Below are 22,590 nucleotides of genomic sequence, written 5' to 3' on the forward strand. Positions count from 1 at the left end.
TGTGTTGCTTTGGGCACTATCCTAAGTTGATTACTACATGATAAGTCTACAGCTACAAGGCACTAGCTTCGGACAGTCTATAGGGACGATCTATGAACCTCTGGGGAGAAACTGGTGATTAATGTAGCTGTAGAGTCAAAGGGGCTTCAGTGTCTATTTTCAACTTTACCAAGACTGGTATTTTCCACTCCAAGAAGGAGAGAAGTGGCTCACTCACAGAGACTGCTGGTTCGAAATCATGAAAATAAGAGTTTATTAGGTTTGCTGATTGAATGTGACGAGATATCGTAATATCTGCTTGAGTCAAATTCCGCACCAAGAGGTGTCGAAACATCTTTTCCCCAAGGGGTCCTGTCGACAGATACTCCTTGTGGGTGACTGTGTTTACAGCCAGCGTTAGGAGAAGACAGTGTGATAAGTGGAGACGGCACAGTTACTTGTGACCATACTTGGGTGTTTTTCCAATCCATTAGCGGGTTCAAACGATCCATCAAGTCTGCTCCAAGTAGCAGGTGTTCAGTGTCGAGGCTGGTAACATACACAGGGTGAACAAGCGATACGTCTTGGAAGTGTAGTTTCAGCATGAGACCCATTGTGAGAGGCGAGGTAGTCTGAGTGAAACCTTGAGGTTTAGTGTCGCATCGTTCCATTTTTAACCAACATTTAGCTGGGTTCAAAGCCCTTTTGAGATCATTGAACAATGTTTGAGAGATGAGCGAGTTTGTCGAGCCCGAATCAATTACCACATCACAGTTTAAGCAGTCCTCCAGGACTGTTTCCAGGCAGCGACCCTCAGAGTTGCACTGTGGTCACATTCCCCACAAAGTGGAGTAATTGTTGGCAACAGCGTGATGTGTCATTTGTGTTCATGGTGAAAACAGATCGCCTTATCGGAGTTTGAGTGGAATTGGCTATTGCGATGTTGTTTGCCTTGTTTGCGTCACAACATTTCTTTATGAGTCTATAGTCAAAGCCCATGGGCTTGTTTCTTGATCGAGCGGGCCCTGGATAGGGTTTTGAGTGAGAACAGGGGTAATTTGATCTTTTTACGTCCTCGCTAATGGTGTTCATTTCATCTGACTTTTTCTCAGGCAATTCCATGACTAGTCATGGTGACATAGTTTTTTCCTCTTTCTCAAATTCTTGAGGCTTTTGTACTTCTCTTAGCAGATATTCTAGAGAGTATTGGTCTACGTTTTTGATCATCATTGAACCCTTTGTTACCCTTGTGCCCTGACACTTTGTGTGGGGGGTTGGGTGCAGGAACGTAGCGATCAGGTTGATTGTAGCGGTAGTCGTTTCGCTGGCGGCGTTCTTTATAGTTATTTGGACCGCGATGGTTATTGGTTTTGTGGTAGATACCGTTGTTGTGCAGTCATCTCTCAACACTCCTATCCCTGATAAAGCACCATCTAACTGGAGTTAGTGCTCCTGTTCAATATTGAAAACCAAGATGTCAGGGCTCTTAAGGCGGCTCACTTTTGATGTCTCAAAAGCTGTACTCGCACACTCTCTGAGTTCTGAGATTGGCAAACGAAAGTGGGCCGTAGGGCCCAAATAGTTAATGAAGTTGGGATACAAGTTCGACAGAAAATGTTGTTTGAATGGTAATAGCTCTTCCATCCCTATTTCAGTGAGTAGGCCAAAGTAAGCTGAACAAAGCCTATGATAGTATGCTTGTGGGTGTTCAATCCGAGCTTGTTTGACAGTGTTAGTCAGCGAGCTGTCGTGTTTGCGAGTCACAGAACCACTGAATTCTATTTTCAAAGCCGTGGCAAGTTTCACGGAGTCGTTTTGCACGTGTTGCTGTTGTAGACGGATTAACCTTGTCACATGTCTATTCGATGTTCGCTTCAACAGGTAAAGCCTGTCAGTACCCATAGCGTCAGGGTAGCCATCCAATGCGTCCTCTATGTCTGCTAAGAACGTCTGTGTTGTTTGGCTTCCCTGGAAAGGGGTCAAAGGTGCAGAAGTTTTTGACGATTTTGTCAAGGCGTTTCGTGTCAAGTGCGTGAAGAGGGTTGGATTCATCCTGTGGGAGATTTTGGGCCGAAAGGCCAAGAGAAGCCAATCTTTGGCTTTGTTGGCGTGGAGGCGCCATATTACTCTGTGCCGCATGGCCAAGAGGAAAAGACTGAAGGACACCTGAGATAGGCAAGGTCTGAAACCTTCTGTTGTCTTCACTCTTTTGTGTACCGAGCTCCGGTTGCGAGCTTGGTTTCTTTGTTGGTTAGTCATGCTGTAGCGCATGACTGTTCTGGAGTTCCTTCAGGTTGTATCTAAGGGTGGTATTCTGCTGCATAGGAGTTTTGTCGTTCCAACTTGATCGTGTCCTATTTATTTTTGGCTAAATTGAGTAGTTCCTGTACAAGACGATTTTGTTCAAGAGTAATTGTTCCGTTCTCAAACGCAGTTCCTCGGCCAGCAGTATCCTTTTTGGGGTCTCTACTGCGGTACTGAACCAATGTCAATCTCTGCTGGCGCCCATACTTCAGGGCTAAACTGGAGAGAACCTTTACAAGGCCTGTGCCCGATGGTTTATTTTGGAGGGTGTTTATCTCAATTTCTGCAGTTTACGGTACATTTCATTGCCCTTATGCTGAAAACAAATGCAATATAGACAAAAACAAATAACAATTAAATTAAATATTCATTCATGTTTATTTTCCACCATTAAAAACACTTTTACATATCTGTCTAGGTTATAACTGTTGCTGTTAAAATACAATAAATAATTTTAATTCTGAACTGGAATAAACTGATTGATCACATCACACAGATTAGTAACAGAATCCACACACAGGCTTTTTGATAGTGCAACCCTAAGTAACAGTACAGATGAAAATGTATCAGGCTTACTGTACTTCTTACTGTAGAAATTATTGTTAAAAGAAAATCTAGGTTGGAACTGTTGCTGTTTAAAATTCAATACATATTTTTTATTCTGAACTAGAATAAACTGATTGAACACATCAGACAGATGTAGACCAGAATACACACACACAGTCCTAATGAGAGGTGTGTGGCTGGTTGAAATTTTCAACAAGCATGTCTATTCTTGGCTCAGTTTTTGACAGTGCAACATTGAGGTCATACTCAGCAATGAGACTGTTTCTGTACTTGTTCTTCTTGTCAATATGGGGGCGCTGTTTTCACTTTGTAAAAATTTGTTCCCAAATTAAACTGCCTCGTACTCAATTCTTGCTCGTACAATATGCATATTATTATTACTATTGGATAGAAAACACTCTCTAGTTTCTAAAACCGTTTGAATTATATCTGTGAGTAAAACAGAACTCAAGTTGCAGCAAACTTCCTGTCAGGAAGTGAGAAATCTGAAATCGGGCACTCTGTTCCAGGGTCAGTTTATTAATTTGCATGTAATCTATGGGTCGACATGCACTGCATACGATTTCCCCTAGATGTCAGTAAGCAGTGAGAATTGGAATGGGGTTGCTAGGTAGATCTGAGGCCGTATAAAAGCTCTTGAAACGGGGGGTGCAGTCTTTTCAACGTTCGTCATGACGCGAGACAGACCTCAGGATGGCATTCTGAAAAGCTCTCGTTAAAGGCGTTAGATATATCCGGCTCTGATTTTATTCGATATAGGTGTTAAAAACATCATAATGTAGTTATTTTAAACCGAGTTATATCAGTTTATATCAGTATATTGCGATTTTCGGAATAATCTTTGTGCTGCGTTATGAAGAGTTGGACACGTCTGCGCCACATAGCTAATGTTTGCTGCTAATTCCAAAGTTGAAGACGACAATCTACAACCGAGCAACGATGATTCTGGACAAAGGACAACTTGCACAAGATTCTGATGGAAGCTCATCAAATGGTAAGAACTATTTATGCTGTTAATTCGTATTTCTGTTGAAAAATGTTAAACTATAATTCCGCCATTAATTTCGGCACGGTCTCGCTGTAACGCACGCTGTATGTCGTAGTAAAGTTAATTTTAAAAATCTAACACAGCGGTTGCATTAAGAACTAATGTATCTTTAATTTGCTGTCCAACCTGTATTTTTTTAGTCAAGTTTATGATTAGTTATTGATTAGATTAGGTGACTCTCCCAAGATTTCTCCCGACATTTTGTTTGAAGTTTGGCTACTATTCACATTGTATAACCACGATTTGTGCCGCTAAATATGCACATTTTCGAACAAACTCTATATGTATTGTGTAATATGATGTTATAGGACTGTCATCTGAAGAAGTTTGAGAAGGTTAGTGAAAAAATTAATATCTTTTGCTGGTTTATTCGCTAACGCTAACGTTATGTTGAATGAATGGGGCTGTGTGGTAGGCTATTGTAGTAAGCTAATATTAAGTAAGCTATATTGTGTTTTCGCTGTAAAACACTTAAAAAATCGGATATATTGGCTGGATTCACAAGATGTTTATCTTTCATTTGGTGTCTTGGACTTGTGATTTCATGAACATTTTATTATATGATATCCCTGTCGCTTTAGGCTAGGCTATGCTAGTCAGCTTTTTTGATGGGGGGATCCCGGATCCGGGGTTGTGACTCGTTAGAGGTATGTCAGAGTTGAGAACAATGACTCGCATAGGTATGTGGTACCAAACTGGATCAGAACATCTACTGCTTTCTCATTCAGGCAGGGGGCCGCTTCCTGCTGTAGATGAGCAACCCAGAACTGTGTTTTTGGCTCAAAAAGCATCTTGCATCAATCAATTTATTCCAGTTCACAAACCAAATTATTACTTGTATTTTAACAGCAACATTTCCAACGTAGACTACTTTTCAACAATAATTTCTACAGTAAGATGTACAGTAGGCCTGATAATTTGTCATCTTCATCTGTACTGTTACTAAGGGTTGCACCATCAGTAAGTAGCTGGCTTGCTTTGGCTAATTTTAGCTATTAGCTGTGTAGGCCACAGGATTGTTTGAAAGCGAAACTCACATCTACTACTATGAGAGTTAGTACTCCCTTATTTATGCTTATCATCACATCGTCTGTTATAAAATTACAACAATGCCTTGCTAGCTGACTTACTTTTCAACTGTCGAAGCACTGTTTCCTGAAGCATTCTGCCCTGTTCTGAAAGAACTTCCTGGGTTTACCATCATGCTGTATGTTTGGTCAGGACGTGTCGTTTTGTTAATTTGTTCGTTTTGAGAGACTCATTACTAACGTTAATGACTTCCCCGCACAAAACACATTGTGGACGCTCCTCGTTATTTCTCAAAGTTTGTATGAAAGAGAGAGAAACTCATCCCTGTATTTGCGTTTCATGACAATTGAGCTCAGACAGAACTTGTGGCTAGCATGATAGCAGTGGGAATGACAAGTCAGTGGCTGACAGGGCATCATCTGCTGCTGAATGACAGTGCTGCATCGTGTGTCACGGAGTGATCTTCAAGAAAACTGCAGAAAAAAAGATCCGGTGAACCGAGAAGCACACGGGCATCTCCCTCTCCCACTCATGCAGCTGCCAAACTGAGCAGAGACCGCTGCTAAGCAGAGAACGCACTGAACATAGAGCACAGATGCACTTGGCCAAATTACTTGGCCACATAAACTGAACAAGTTCCAGAGACATGTGACTAACAGAAATGCAATAATGTGTCCCTGATCAAAGGGGGGGGTAAAAATCAAAAGTAACAGTCAGTATCTGGTGTGGCCACCAGCTGCATTAGGTGCTGCAGTGCATCTCCTCCTCATGGACTGCACCAGATTTGCCAGTTCTTGCTGTGAGATGTTACCCAACTCTTCCACCAAGGCACCTGCAAGTTCCCGGACATTTCTGTGGGGAACGGCTCTAGCCTTCACCCTCCGATCCAACAGGTCCCAGGCGTGCTCAATGGGATTGAGATCCAGGCTCTTCGCTGGCCATGGCAGAACACTGACATTCCTGTCTTGCAGGAAATCACACACGGAATGAGAAGTACTACTTCCATTCGCTCTGGAAGATGCTTCGTTGAAGATAGGCTAGCCAGCCGTGTCGCTGGTACCCAGTGGTGTGATGAGAGTAGTGTAATAAGATGTTTGAACAAAGTAATAGAATGGTTCCACTTAAATTCGCTTTTCTAGATACTTTACTTAGGACAGCTAATCAGCCGTACCAGTGATTGGTCGGGAGGTGAGTTTATCATCTCTACCTCGTGTTGAGATTCAGAGTGCAAACGTGAGCTGTAACTCTACGTCTCTCTGGTATGATATGTTAATTCTTAACTCATAATTTTATACAGTTTGTTCAAAAGGGCTGTTCCGTCAGGCTGACACACTCTCTGACCTCACTCAGGGGTGTCACTTGTCACTGTGCAAAGTTTATGTAAAACAATTATCTCTTATGGCTCCTAAAATCATGTCCCTCTCTAAACAAAAACACTTTCATATTTCATGCATAATGCATAGGATGGAAACTTCGTACACGTAGTGGGAATACTTTCCAAGTTACATTATTTCCTTTGACATTTTTAATGACATCACAAAACAACAAACAACCCGACATTAATGTTCTCTAGATCGCCTCTGACCATTCCTCGCGTTCTATGTTAGAAACATTGTTCCAGTAGTTGCCTTTGAACGTGTTAGAGTTTCGGCTGAAAAAATCTCCTGAAACAACAAAGACACATTCCTTTGGTGAATTTGGAGAGGGAGAGCTTATTTACAACAGGGCGTGAGTTGTTAACCCCCACCAGTTCCCTCCCCCCCTCTGCAGGTGAGAGGGGGTCTGGTTGAAGTCATTCATTGCAAACCTGATCTGACTTATTTGGATCCTCACAGGACAGTCATGACATCATTCACAGATGGTATGTAGGCTGGTTGATGGCACCTGCAGGCCTGTTAGAGGGACAACTGGACAGAACATTTCATAATTCTTGGATTTCAGCTGAGAACCTCCTCTCCTTCCCCTTCCTTCAAGGAAAACCCCTTCTTTACACTTCCTGTTAGGCATGATGCTCTAAAGGCGTGTCTCTCCATTTCTCTCATGTTGTGTGGTAGTACCTACAGTTGACCCCTAGACACTTTCAAATTGTTTGCCTGTGAATGGTTGTCCACATCATTATGCAATTTACATTTCACCTTTACCATCTCACAGAATTTAAATGATCCCTGAACTTCCCCAGTCTCTCTCTCTCTCTCTCTCTCTCGCTCTCTCTCTCGCTCTCGCTCTCTCTCGCTCTCTCTCTCTCCAGGGGCGAAAATCTGAGATCAACCTTGGAGGGGACAATTACATTAAATTTTCTCAAGAGCAATTCCTGAGGGGGACACCAAAAGTAGTGCTGTAACACATAGCATACGTTGTTAAATGTATATTGAGGAACCATAATTCCTACAACTGGATAATTGATAGGTACAGTAGTTAACTGAAGGGTTTTCCCAACTTGTTCAAATGTTTAAATCATTATAATTCTACTACTAATAATAGTTATAGCAGTGCTCCTTACCAGTCCAGTATGTATGCAGGTATTCGTACTTACAACCAGCAATATCAAGAAAGGTCGGTAGGTGACAATGGTACTGTACACTGTATGGGTGTAGTTTTCATAAATACAATGAACATGGTGTGATCACATCTAAAAGAATCTCCATTGAGAACCATCACAAAGTTGGTCTCCGTATTGAATTGACCTTTTAATTTGACTTTTTCTGATACATTTATATAGTCATTAAATATGTCCACCTGGCCTGAGTCTACAATATCTTTGCAAGAACAAAAAGCTTAAAATAAGTAGTTCTAAAAGCAAAATAACTACTTCAATGAAAAACCCAAATAAATCAAACAAAATATCCTTCAGTGTCTCAACTCAGCCAGTGTCTCAACTCAGCCAGTGTCTCAACTCAGCCAGTGTCTCAACTCAGCCAGTGTCTCAACTCAGCCAGTGTCTCAACTCAGCCAGTGTCTCAACTCAGCCAGTGTCTCAACTCAGTCAGTGTCTCAACTCAGTCAGTGTCTCAACTCAGTCAGTGTCTCAACTCAGTCAGTGTCTCAACTCAGTCAGTGTCTCAACTCTTCAAACAGCAGCTATGGACAAGTATGTCGCACAAAGTAGGCCATTTTAAATAAAATAACATGAAATAAATCATTTGTAAGTGTCCTGAAAACTACTAAACAAAAGAACAAATATCAATTACACCAGGGGTTCTCAAACAGGGGTCCATGGACTAATTGCAAGGGGTCCGTGAAATAAAAAAGTGTAATGAATGTAGTCAGTACCACAAGGTTTCCAGTAAGTTTACATATAATATAAAGGGGGTGGAGGTCCCTGAGGACTGCTCAAAACCTTGCCTGCCTTGCCTCAAAATATGCAGGGGTTCCAGTACCCCAAAAAGGTTGAGAACCACTGCTATACACACTACTGAACAAAAGAACCGAGCATATGTTTGCGGGTTTCCTCAACAACACATCAGTTGGCACTTTTGCAATGCCCTCGCCTGTTGTCTCCGACACCCTGTATAGCCCAATAAACTACTTGTGAGGGACATGGTCATGGTCAACATAACGCAGACAGACACTCTCCTGTTCAGCACCAGAGACATCTTGAGTACCATCAACAATTAATGAAAATTGTACAATCGGAAGAGACCTAATCTCAGCTGCAATGCCTCGAATGACTATTGGCCATGATGTTCAGAATTTCATTCTGTGCTTTGGGGCCTGTGTACATTGTGGTACGCTCTGTTAACCACTTCAGTAAAATGGGATCATCCTCTTCTGCCCTAAGTTTCAAAATCTGGTATAAATTCCCACTGTCATCCGTGTGGCCTCTAAAGGCTTGTCCCTGTCTTACTACATGCCGCACCGAACTAACAATTTTCATCAAGCAATGCCTTGCGTCATCCAGCTATTTAACCCACGCGCTGGACATAACTGGACACTGATTGGATTTAGCTGGTGTGCTGTTACAATTACAAAGTGGCGGTGGGTTTGGCAATTTTGATGTGCTGTGAATTTTTCAATGCCTTTTCTCCAGTTCCTAAATCCTGCACTAATGAAGGCAGCATCAGCTCTTTGGCCAAAAGATGGCTGGCTTGAAAACCCTTGGCTACAGTGAAAACACAACACTCCTTTTATTGATGGATTATAATGTAGCCAGGGGAAATCGCGAAACCATCTCTCTTGAAACGTCAACACTCTGTTGGCAAGAGTTTGCGGTTCTATAAATTGTGGGTGTGGCTGATATGGTTTTGTGCCATCACTGTGGTAACTGGACAATGCTGTGCCACTGTCCCCTATACTGGTGCTGCTGGCAACAAGGGTGACACTTGGTCCTGTCGTGGCTGTGACACTGTCCTCTGAAGTCTCTCTTCCTGGCTCTTTCCCTTTCACCCCCCTAACTGACTCAGCCGGTCTCCTAGAAAATAAATAAGGTGTTTGCCGTACTCCTAACTACCGGTACCCAAAACTACACAATTAATCACAACAGCAATACCATTGCCGTAAACAAATCTTAGTTTAGTCACCAGTTTAAGTTGAGAGTGGGGGTATCTATGGCATTTTCCAATTATGTCCCTATTTTACAAGTCAAAATAATTGAGAACCTTTCATAATGTTGCCAAACAAAGACTCAACAAACTTACCTGAGACTTCCTGTCTCTGCCAGTCTGTCCCTGCATATCTGTCCCCAGCTCTGCTGTCTGTGTGCCATCTGTTGCCTGCTCTGCCTAATGACATCATTGTGAAACATTTCCATTAGCATTTCACTTCTTTCTTATGAACATTTTATCAACTAGTCTTTGAGATATTAGGATACTAGAGTTCTTACTATGTGTTTTGGTGTACTGACAAATACTCTGATGTCCGTCTTCTTACTTTTTTCTGCCATTTTTCTACCTGGCTGGCTGGCTGGCCTAGCTGCACACACACACATTTACACAACACATGCTGCAACCTTTTGTAATTTAAATAGTTTGTTTCATATTGGCTGGCTTCCAACAATAGCTGAATTTGTAAAGCTAGCGAGCACCAATTCCGTTTCTGTGTGTTTGCTATAATCTTTGCTACCTGGTTAAATAAAGGTGAAATAAAATAAAATAAAAAAAGTTCACTAGCGACAATTTATCTTTTGCAACGAGACCATTATATATATTTAAGACAATGGTAGAAGAGAGTGTAGTTCTGTTCTGTTCAGTTTGGACTTCAGTTTATTGCTAACCTTATCACAGGGACGTCGAAGCACTACAGCTGCATGCTGATCTTGGAATAAACTGACGATAGCAAAGATTCCATCTTTGACGACGCCACATAAATGGAATAGGTACTAGCTAGCTTGATAGTTAATGTTTGCTTTAGTTTGCGCGCTAGCTCTACAAATTCAACTAGTGTGTGAACCCTGCCAACATAAAAATAAATAAATAACATTGCTATGGACCTGCTATGGATTGACTGAATGAACCTCACGTCAGTTACGTACATGTCCCTTTCGGACAGTAGATACGAACCCTTTATTACCTTGCCAGCTAAAGAACTGGCAGTGGATCAAACCATTGTGAGGCAAAGGGCGGGGGGGGTCGCAATCTTTTGAAATTTAAATGCGCTATTAAGTGTCTATAATCAGCACAAGTGCTTTCATTGCGTATTATTAATATTATTGAAATTACATAGTTATGTTTACAGTGATATATTGGGGGGCGACAAATCATATTTTTCCCAAGATGGGGGGGTCGTGTCCCCCCCGTCCCCCCTGGGATTTCCGCCTATGTCTCTCTCATTAGGGTAAGTTGTTTTGCTGTTGGCACCAATACCATGCTGCCTAATCAACTACTTTATCCCACTCATACTAAACTTTGCTCACTCTTATTCAACTGCCATTTGATTAAATTGGTTTAATTCAATGTTTAAATTTGCTTCAAGTGTGGTTTTTACTGAAAGTTGACAGCTTTCAAGGACCTCTGCTAATTCTGTTGTCATGTTCTCTGGATCTGGCGACACCTATAGCTTTGATTGTTGTCTGTGTTCTGGATAAAAAATATATACATTTAATTTATTCTTTACAAATTAAAAAAACATATTATTATTATGTTAGTGGGAAAATGGACATCTTCAAAACCCAACCTTAATTTACCAGTTGTGACACACGGATGATCCAACCTCAGTTTTAGAGAGACTGATTTTATGACCAAAATTATCCTATTTACACTTTGTAGTAAATGTTGACACTAGAATAACTTTTTACGACTCATATCGATGCCCATACGTTTTTTTTTTTCAAAAGGATGCTTTGCTTTTTAAAGGCAGTCGCTCTTTAAGAGGGGTTCCTGCAGATGCAGTAACGCCCCGAATAGCGGGCCGCAATCAGACCATTCTCCATCTCTCGTGATCCTGCGACAGCGACTTGTCAAGTGCGCAGTAGGGTGTCTGATTTAAAATGAACCGTGCTATCCGCGATTCCCCACAATCGGTACCCCAAGTGGTGCACGTTTTGGTTTTTGCCCAAGAACTACACACCTGATTTAAATAATCACCAATCTTTTATCATTTCAATCAACTGTGTAGTGTTAAAGAAATTTTAAAAAAGTGCACTCTAGACGTCCAAAGGATACCAGCTTGCAGTGACCAATTTAAAACGACGGACATTATTCAAGCCAATAAGACCGTCTAATGTATGCGCTCTCTCCAATCAGGATTGGACCGAGTGAAGAAAAGCGAGTGTGTACGGAAACCACCGAAAGGCATACTGATATAACTGGGTTTAGTGCGTAGATTTGATAGTGTTCGGTCTTCTATGTAACGGACGGTTTGGCCAGCCAAGATAGTCTAAAGTGAGAGAAAAACCAACTGGATGATGAGTTATCAAAGACAGAATATGAAGTGTCTTAAAATATTGTCTATAACCGTCGCGCTGTTGATAGCGCACAGCTCTGCTATTATAAGGTAACATATTTTCGTCAGTTGCTTGGTTAACTTTTGAATAACGCAAGTAATTATTATTTCGCCATCCCGTGACGAGTATAGAATAGGCTATGTCTGGGGTAGTTTAATTTCCTGACGTTAGGCAATTATTATTGCCAATTTCACATGCATATTTGTTTAGGCACATGTGGGTCGCATTTTGGTACACCCACAGAACGTTTCTATAACGCTGGCATGTTCATGACATCTATCTCCTAAAGTTTGAATTGAAGTTAACATAGATTGTACATAATAACGAAGCAATTAAGTTGTAAAATAGAACCAAGCTGCTCGTAAATGTATGGGAACATCAGTATAAAACAGGAAGTACGTTAGAGCGCACGAGTTATGAATTATTTGTTAAACAAATTACGACCGATAAACTAATTCTCTTCGTTATCATATAAATGGGCCTTTAGAATTCCCCTCCACAAGACGCGCAGTATGCGCCGCCTGATGAACGACAATGGGATGAGTTTTGAACAACTCCAGAACATGGCCAAGACCGTTGGTGGTGCAGGAACTGACACACCAACACCCGTACCAGCAACCACTCAGAGCCCGAAAGTGCCAGTTGAGAGACTCACTAACTTCATGGATGTAAGTGGATATTGTCACTAGGCCTGGTTTAATTCTAGCTTATTCTAGGTTGACTGAAAAAAAACAATAATAAGTAAAGCCAGGGTTCTCCAGGAGTTGGGTGTGCAGGCTTTTGTTCCAACCCTTCATAACATGCCCAATCTGCTAATCATGGCCCAGATTGAAGATCATGATGTGTGTGTAATTTATTTATTTGGTTTAATAAAGCTTGCACATTCAGTATCTCTCTCCCCGGGAGTTAGGAAAAGAGAACTGTAATATAGACTTATGCCTATTTATCGTATGAATGTGGTGTTTATGTCATCTCTCCACAGGCTCAGTATTATGGGGTGATCAGCATAGGCACACCACCCCAGGACTTTACTGTGCTGTTTGACACCGGCTCCTCCAACCTGTGGGTGCCCTCCATTCACTGCTCCTTCCTGGATGTTGCATGCTGTGAGTCAGTCTATTATTGCCTTTGCTGCACTTCACCATAGCCACGGGAAGTAGTGGTGCAGAGGGTGCAAATTAAAAGATGCAACAATTGTTACGAGTTTAGTTACAGTTCATAAAAGTCAATTGAAATAAAATAATTTGGCCCTAATCTATGGATTTCACATTACTGGGATTATAGATATGCATCTGTTGGTCACCGATACCTTAAAGGTAGGGGCGTGGATCAGAAAACCAGTCAGTATTTGGTGTGACCACAATTTGCCTCATGCAAACATCTCCTTCGCATCGAGTTGATCAGGCTATTGATTTTGGCACGTTGTCCCACTCCTCTTCAATGGGTGTGCGACGATGTTGGCGGGAACTGGAACACACTGTCATGCATGTCGATCCAGAACATCCCAAACATGCTCAATGGGTGACATGTCTGAGTATGCAGGCCATGGGAAGAAGTGGGATATTTTAAACTTCCAGGAATTGTGAACAGATCCTTGGGACATGGGGCTGTGCATTATCATGCTCAAACATGAAGTGATGTCGGTGGATGAATGGCACGACAATGGGCTTCAGGATCTTGTCACAGTATACTGTGCATTCAAACTGCCTTCGATAAAATTCAATTGTGTTCATTGTCCGTAGCTTATGCCTGCCCAGACCATAACCTCACCGTCACCATGGGGCACTCTGTTCACAACGTTGACACCCGCAAACCACTCACCCACACAATGCCGAACACACTATCTGCCATCTGCCTAGTACAGTTGAAACTGTGATTCATCTGTGAAGAGCACACTTCTCCAGCATGCCAGTGGCCATCGAAGGTGAACATTTGCCCACTGAAGTCGGTTACAACGCCGAACTGCAGTCAGGTCAAGACCCTTATGAGGATGGCGAGCACACAGATCTTCCCAGAGACTGTTTCTGACAATTTGTGCACAAATTCTTTGTGAAAATTACGTTTCATCAGTTGTCTGGGTGGCTGGTCTCAGACGGTCCCGCAGGTGAAGAAGCTGGATGTGGAGGTCCTGGGCTGGCGTGGTTACACGTGGTATGCGTTTGTTAAGCCGATTGGACGTACTGCCAAATTCTCTAAAAGGACGTTGAAGGCGGCTTATGGTAGAGAAATTAACATTAATTCCTGCAGTCAACATGCCAATTGCACGCTCCCTCAACTTGCCACAACTGCAGATTTTAGTGCCATTTATTGTCCCCAACACATAAAGCTTCTTTATATGCCACACTTGTCAGGTGGATGGATTATCTTGGCAAAGGAGAAATGCTCACTAACAGGGATGTAAACAAATGTGTGCCCAAAATCAAACTTTGAGCGTATGGGATCTTTTTATTTCAGCTCATAAAACATGGGACCAACATTTTACATGTTGCATTTATATTTTTGTTCAGTGTATATACAGTACAAGTCATCAGTTTGGACACCTACTCATTCCAGAATTGTATTTTTATTTTCTACATTGTAGAAGACATCAACTATGAAATAACACATGGAATCATGTAGTAACCAAAAAAGTGTTAAACAAACCAAAATATCTTATTTGATGACAGCTTTGCACACTCTTGGCATTCTCTCAACCAGCTTAATGAGGTAGTCACCTAAAATGCATTTCAATTAACAGGTGTGCCTTGTTAAAAGTACATTTGTGGAATTTCTTTAATTCATGCGTTTGAGTCAATCAGTTGTGTTGTGACAAGGTAGGGGTGGTATGCAAAATATAGCCCTATTTGGTAAAAGACCAAGTCCATATGATGGCAAGAACAGCTCAAATAAGCAAAGAGAAATGACAATCCATCATTACTTTAAGACAGTCAATCCGTTTAAAAAAATGTAGTCGCAAAAACCTTTTGAATGCTATGATAAAACTGGCTCTCATGAGGACTGGCACAGGAAAGGAAGACCCAGAGTTAACTCTGCTGCAGAGGATGAATTCATTAGAGGTAACTGCACCTCAGACTGCAGCCCAAATAAATGCTTAAGAGTTCAAGTAACAGACACATCTCAACATCAACTGTTCAGAGGAGACTGTGTGCATCAGGCCTTCATAGTAGAATTTTTGCTAAGAAACCACTACTTAAGGACCCCAATAATAAGAAGAGACTTGCTTGGGCTAAGAAACATGAGCAATGGACATTAGTCCGGTGGAAAAGTCAAAATTTGAGATTTTTGGTTCTAACTGCCGTGTCTTTGTGAGATGCAGAGTAGGTGAATGGATGATCTCTGCATGTGTGGTTCCCACCGTGAATCGTGGGGGTGCTTTGCTGGTGACACTGTCGGTGATTGATTGATTTATAATTCAAGGCACACTTAACCAGCATGGCTACCACAGCATTCTGCAGTGATACGCCATTCCATCTGGTTTGTGCTTAGTGGGACTCGTTTGTTTTTCAACAGGACAATGACCCGACACTTCCAGGCTGTGTAAGGGGTATTTGACCAAAAAGGAGAGTGATGGAGTTCATCAGATGACCTGGCCTCCACAATCACCCGACCTCAACCCAATTGAGATGTTTGGGATGAGTTGGACCGCAGAGTGAAGGAAAAGCAACCAACAAGTGCTCAGCATATGTGGGAACTCCTTCAAGACTGTTGGAAAAGCATTCCAGGCGAAGCTGGTTGAGAGATTTCCAAGAGTGTGCAAAGCTGTCATTGTGGCGACTTTAAGGAATCAAAATATTTTTTGGTTACATGATTCCATACGTGTTATTTCATTTGTTTTTAATGTCTTCACTAAAAATGAATGATTAGGTGTGTCCAAGCTTTTGACTGGTACTGTATATTTTGTGGAATATTTATTTTAATTTTTCTCACAAGTAGTGCACTGGGCCATTAGTAGTCCTGTATTAGTGGACCAATCTAGACATCTGTAGCGCGGGCAAAACATTTTTTTCAGCATCTCAGCTTTGGCAAAAAGGTAGTTGTATAATTAAGAACAGTATCGTGTGGTGTTGGAATAGTTGGAATTGTAAGAGGTGTTGCCCTGTCCCTTTTTCTCTGCGATCATTCTAACGGAATCCAGAAAAAATCAAAACCCTCTCCTTAAACATTTACATCAAAAGGGGCAAAGACTCAAGACATCCAGCAATTTAAAAATATATATTCTTGATCAAATAACATGGAAAACAACCACTTTTTGTGCAGTATTAATTACCACCCTTACAAACTTAATGTAAATTAATATTACTGCGTTGTACTTTTGCTGGTCATTTAGGTTTGTACCTGTAGACTTTCTATTACAAATGCACAATACGTTTTTTGAGTAGATTGAGACGTCAAGTGGTTTGTGACATGGCTGAGTTGATTGCGCATGGCTCTTGCAACGCTAGGGTTGTGGGTTCGATTCCCACGGGGGACCAATATGAAAATGTATGCACTCACTACTGTGAATTCCTCTGCATAAGAGCATCTACTAACATGTAAATTAATAGATCATTTCAGTTTCCACAGAAATAAGTTGCATTTGCAAAGTATTTCTAGAAACTGGAAAACCTATATCAAATGTAGAGAATTATCAGACTCAAGTTACAAATGCTAGTAAACACTGAAATACAATTATTTCGTTTCACACTAGTGGGTCTTCACTAGTCCTGTATTAGCGGACGATATAGGTCTTCAGCGTGGGCATTTTTTTGCATCCTCCCTGTCGGCGTAGCAACCCCTGCCCCAAACTACTTCCCGTGGCTATGCACTTCACTCATAACATATGGTTTTACTATCCGCTGAGTCTCCTATGGATGTCGTTTAAAAAAAGGGGTTGGGTTAAATGCGGAAGACACATTTTAGTTGTACAACTGACTAGGTATCTCCCTTTATCATATAATCATGAGATGGGTGCAAAAGATAAAGTTGCAAATACTAGTTTTTTGTTGTTGTTGCTCATCCATGCTGTACTGGAAGTCATATTCATCGTTTTAAGGAAGCATGAGGGACGTGTTTGTTTTGTATGAAAATGAGTGCCATTTATCCAACCTGAGATAGTTGTGAACTTTATGTGCACCTCTGCTTAGGGCTCCACCATCGTTATAACTCCGAGAAGTCGAGCACGTATGTTCAGAATGGCACCAAATTCTCCATCCAGTATGGCAGAGGCAGCTTGTCTGGGTTCATCAGTGGGGACACTGTGTCTGTAAGTGGACTTTTCTGTGTGTGCACACCGTGTCCATTGTTTATTTGCATTCCTCTCACTTAAGTGGACAAATCCACAGCATTTTTCTGTAATTCTACCATTGTCCATTTTAAGTGATGGAATGTGGAGCATAGTCTGCATACCATGTCTTACTGTGTATTGTTTGTTCATGAACACAGTGAGGTTTACAATCTGCTTTGTACATCACAGTTCCTGTTCTTCACTCCATCCCTCTCAGTTGGCTGGCATGCAGGTCACTGGTCAACAGTTTGGTGAGGCCGTGAAGCAACCTGGCATCACGTTTGCAGTGGCACGCTTTGACGGGGTGCTGGGCATGGGCTACCCTACCATATCTGTCGATAAGATAACCCCTGTGTTTGACACTGCCATGGCTGCCAAGCTGTTACCTCAGAACATTTTTTCCTTCTATATTAGCAGGTTGGTTTTAGGGATTTTTTTCTCCTTTTTAATACATTCCTACTAAGGGCCGTAGGTCAATGTGTGGTTTGTTGACTTGTGATTTTGTTTTAAACGATTTAAAAAAAAAGTCCTGTTTGCTGTTGGAGGTCAACTGAAAGGAGTTTATCTTTTTATTTGAACTGGGATATTTTTAGCTTCTGTTGTCCTGAAATTCTTTAACCACACTTTCTGTCATATTTCCTCGGAAATAAGTAAGTGAAATAGTTCACCTAATTTCAGTTTGTGACAACAAGCAGATCTATAACGCACATTTCTATGTGCATTTGGTTGAGTCACCCAAAAAGTTACATATTGCAGCTTTAACATGTATTTATTTTTGTGGGTAAAGTCTATGAACATAAACCACAGGTTAATTAAACATTTGCATAACTTGTACAACCTTGTATTCTTGTGTTGCCACTAGCTTCAATGGGGTTAAGGCAATACAATTACATATCTGACAGTAGATTGAACTAAACTTGTAACCCCTTTTGATATCCTGTTCCTCAGAGTTCCATTTGCTGCTGTGGGAGGAGAGCTGATGCTGGGAGGCACGGACCCACTGTACTACACTGGAGACCTGCACTATGTCAATGTCACACGCAAGGCCTATTGGCAGATTGAGATGAGCAGGTAAGCAACTTGGTTCTCGTCTACACAGAGGCTCTTTTATAATATCTATTCCAGAGGAGAACAACTGCCCCCTCATTGAAGCCATGAAGTTCAAGGCTGATGGGGGTACTGCATGCTGCTATTTCCAGAAAGCGGGATCCCCCAATATAGTCAATGGAAAAATAACTATCTCCGTGTAAATAATCAGACAATAATTGTACCAATAATTGCTTCTATTACACCAGATGCATGTCCTTGAACCGATTTATTAAGAAATCGCACACAATGTTATAAGGATAATTTAGTCTTGAGTGATCACAGCTAATTGGTGCTCTGCAGTGTGGAAGTGGGAAACCAGCTGACGTTGTGCAAGACCGGTTGCCAGGCGATTGTTGACACGGGAACGTCCCTCATCACCGGGCCTGCGGAGGAGGTCCGGGCGCTGCATAAAGCCATCGGCGCCTTGCCTCTACTGATGGGAGAGGTAGGTACAGGAGTCTGTAGACTAAATGTCTACCTGTTGTAGCATATAAGTACATTCTATCAGTTCCAACCTCTGTTTTAGTTCTGCTGAATGGCCAACAAAAGATTTCAATCATGCACGCATGTATTGTAGTGACAGAAGTTAAGTTTTGATTTGTGAAATACATGCAGTTATTTTTAACTTGCACTTTATTTTTTTCTTCCTCTCAGTATTGGATTGACTGCAAGAAGGTTTCCTCTCTCCCCGTCATCACATTCAACCTGGGAGGGAAGATGTTCAACTTGACTGGAGACGACTATATCATAATGGTAATTTGCACCTCGTGACCAGTTCAATGTGGCCTGCCTGCCAGTAGGAAAGTCTGTGAAATTTGACAACTTCAATCATCATCACTTAAACAGTTAATCACAGTTCGCATGCGTATATGCATTTTACTACGTCTTGAAATGTATCATGATATTTAATTCTCTGGACATGCCTGCCGTTGAGAATCATTCAAAAGCTTCTCCCCTGTGTGCTGCAGGATTCCCAGATGGGTCAGAAAATCTGTCTGTCAGGTTTCATGGCCATGAACATCCCCCCTCCGGCTGGACCGCTGTGGATCCTGGGAGACGTGTTCATTGGACGCTACTACAGCGTGTTTGATAGAGACGCAGACCGCGTGGGGTTCGCCCCTGCCAAGTAGAGGGGAGAAACCACAAACGACCCCTAGCCACATGTGGAGATCTGAAAGGATTTGATGGGTATTAGCAATATAGTGGTCCTACCAAACCAAGGTGCAAGGTGGAGCTAGTACCTATCAAATCCCCACAGATCATGCTGAATTATAGGAGGCACACCACCAAAATGAACAAAACCCCCCCCAAAAGAAACTTGTCTTAGCCTATTTTGATTTCTTTTAGGGGGGGGGGGGGGCTGTTTCTTAATTTTCTTTTAAGACTAATAAAAGTGTTCCCGGGTGAGTTTGGCGAATGATTATTAAATAGTTGCAGATCAAAACTGATATGAGCTGCTGTATGCAGTTCAGCTTGGTGTTTTGTATGAAGACAAAGTGGTACTGTTGTATCTCCTATCTGACAATGCAACCACCTTTGTGTTTGGAAAGCAGATTACTGAATGCATATCTTTATTCCAAATACATTTCCTTTGTAGATGAAGCAGAAGACTGAATGCATATCATTGTAGATTAAACTCTCTGGTTGATTTAACAAAAACAATGTTGACGTCCAGTGAATTTGACTATGTACCAAGGACCAGGGTACAGTAATAGTATCAAGGTTTCTCAAATAAACTTTTTTTGTGAAACGATGAAATAAACTGGTAATGCACTACTGCATCTGATTCTAACATTAATCAAAAGATGTGACACTGAAAAATGTATTTTATTAAATAAAAATCAAGTCATTCTTGTCCAGAATGAACTGGTGGTAGTTGTATGCTTCAGCAGACATCCTTTAAGAGTAAGTGCCCTCAAAGGAGCTATACAAGTGTGTTTAGTACAGGGAAGGAAATTGACCTAACCAAACTTCTCAACCCCACCCTTTTCATGTTTTACTCTTAAATATTTAGGGATCGAATTTAAGGATTTTATGCACTGGGCTAGTAGACCAGATTGACTATCTAGTTTTAAAATCTATGCCGTGCGATATTTGACTTTGACTAGACAACATATTACAACCGACTAGTTCACCACATTTTCTACTAGCTAGGGCTGAAAAGTACTAGCCTCCGTCTAGCTTAATTTCCATCTCTTCCGGCTGCCAGCTACCTGTTGCTGCTGTATCCTACCCAAAAATTATTTTCCCTGCAAGCCTCGTAAGAAATTACCAATTTTTATTTGCACAAAAACAAGAAACATCTGCCGCAACATTTATTATCGGAGTATACAAAGTGCTGTGTACCATTCAGTTCCATAGCTAAAATTAAATCGAAAACTGTCAACAAAAAAAACAAACCTACATTACATGCAAGCATATCGTCTCTAGGCTGAAATCCTCAAGGTAGATGTAGTTGTCTACTTTGTGGTTCATAACAGTTGTAGCAAACTTTGCGTGGCAAAATAACCCCATCAGCACAGAAATCTTTGTAGTTTAAGTCAGGTCTACAGAGACAAATCTGCACACAAAAACATCCTTTATAAGTAGTCCCATCACGGATTGAGCCGTTAATATCAGTACACCTAGAATTAAGCACTTCTGAACACCGGTTGTGGTGGTAGCATTGCAAACATACTCTGCTTTTTTGGTTACAAACGTATAATACAAAAATACTAAACTATCTCCATTACATGTCGAAGATTTTCTTGTATAATGCTCTACTGTACCAAGCACTCCCTCCACTCCTACTAGGATAGACACTAAATAGCTGTGAGACAATAGTGTTAATTGGGAAGATGTATATTTTTCAATCACAGATGAGCAAAGTGCAGATTTATATTTTATCATATTTGCATAACACTTATTTTGTTTTTAACCTTTAACTAGGCAAGTCAGTAAAGAAAAAATATCTTATTTACAATTACAGCCTACACTGGCCAAACCTAGAAGATGCTGGGCCAATTGTGCGCTGCCCTATGGGACTCCCAATCACGGTTGGTTGTGATACAGCCTGGAATTGAACCAGGGTGCCTGTAGTGATGCGTCTAGCACTGAGATGTAGTGCCTTAGGCTGCTGCACCACTCGGGAGGCCACCCGAAGAAGGCTTGTGATTGAACACTGGACATCTTGGCATGGGATGGTTATAGTTGCTACCTGACCTGGTTTAAATCCCTGTCTGTCTGCTGGACGTCAACTCAGTCAACACCAGATTAACCCTGGCTGTCTTTCAATGTGGGTTGATCTTATATGTCAATGGGGTTGACCAGCACCCTTAAATGCACACAGTGCGCACCAAAATGAATACCTACTGACCCGTGTATGTAAGTGTAAAGTTAATGTAACTACCATAAATAATAAAGGAAATGTCTCTCTAAACTGAACATACCTTTGTTCCAATATCTACACAAACATACCACAGAAGACGATATACAGTGCCTTGAGAAAGTATTCACACCCCTAGCATTTTTTCACATTTTGTGTCACAGACGGAATTACAAATGAAAAGCTGAAATGTCTCGTGTCGATAAGTATTCAACCCCTTAGTTATGGCAAGCCTAAATAATGTCATGAGCAAAATGTTCTTTACAAGTCACGTAAATTGCATGGACTCACTGTGTTTAACATGATTTTTGAACGACTACCTCTTCTCTGTAATCCACACACACACACAATTATCTGTAAGGTTCCTCAGTCAAACAGTGAATTTCAAACACAGATTCAACCAAAGACCAGGGAGGTTTTCCAATGCCTCGCAAAGAAAGGCAACTATTGGTAAAAAAAAAAAAAAAGGCAGATATTGAATATCCCTTTGAGCATGGTGAAGTTATTACTTACACTTTGGATGGTGTAGTTAAGAGTTTAAAGAGTTTATAGGAGAAAACTGAGGACGGATCAACAACATTGTAGTTACTCCACAAAACATGCATCCTGTTTAAAATAATGCAACAAACAAAACTGCAAAAAATTTGGCAAAGAAATTAACTTTATGTCCTCAATACACAACGTTATATTTGGGGCAAATCCAACAACCCATTGCCAAGTACCACTCTTCATATCTTCAAGCATGGTGGTGGCTGCATCATGTTATGGGTCTGCTTGTCGGCAAGAACTAGGAACTTTTTTTTAGGATAAAAAAATAAACAATAGAGCTAAGCACAGGCAAAATCCTAGAGGAAAACCTTGTTCAGTCTGCTTTCCAACAGATACAGAGTCAAATTCACCTTTCAGCAGAACAATAACCTAAAAAAACAAGGCGAAATGTATACTGGTGGCGCTTACCAAGACAACATTGAATGTTCCTGAGTGACCTAGTTACAGTTTTGACTTAAAATTGTCTTGGAAAATCTATGGCAAGACTTGAAAATGGCTGTCTAGCAAAGATTAACAACCAA

The 22,590-nt window shown here is 41.2% G+C and overlaps 1 protein-coding gene across 1 annotated transcript; it reads left to right on the forward strand.

Annotated features, from left to right (window-relative positions):
* Positions 1–11,341: 11,341 nt before the first annotated feature.
* Positions 11,342–20,022, forward strand: LOC129822516 (cathepsin D-like). Its single transcript, XM_055880831.1, has 9 exons — positions 11,342–11,854; positions 12,292–12,472; positions 12,787–12,910; positions 16,928–17,046; positions 17,285–17,484; positions 18,016–18,138; positions 18,457–18,601; positions 18,811–18,909; positions 19,125–20,022. Exons 1-9 carry the CDS (start codon positions 11,763–11,765, stop codon positions 19,284–19,286), a joined length of 1,245 nt encoding a protein of 414 aa, XP_055736806.1. The 5' UTR covers positions 11,342–11,762; the 3' UTR covers positions 19,287–20,022.
* Positions 20,023–22,590: the final 2,568 nt, after the last annotated feature.

This window comes from Salvelinus fontinalis, chromosome 2, assembly GCF_029448725.1.
Source record: "Salvelinus fontinalis isolate EN_2023a chromosome 2, ASM2944872v1, whole genome shotgun sequence".
Taxonomy (NCBI): domain Eukaryota; kingdom Metazoa; phylum Chordata; class Actinopteri; order Salmoniformes; family Salmonidae; genus Salvelinus; species Salvelinus fontinalis.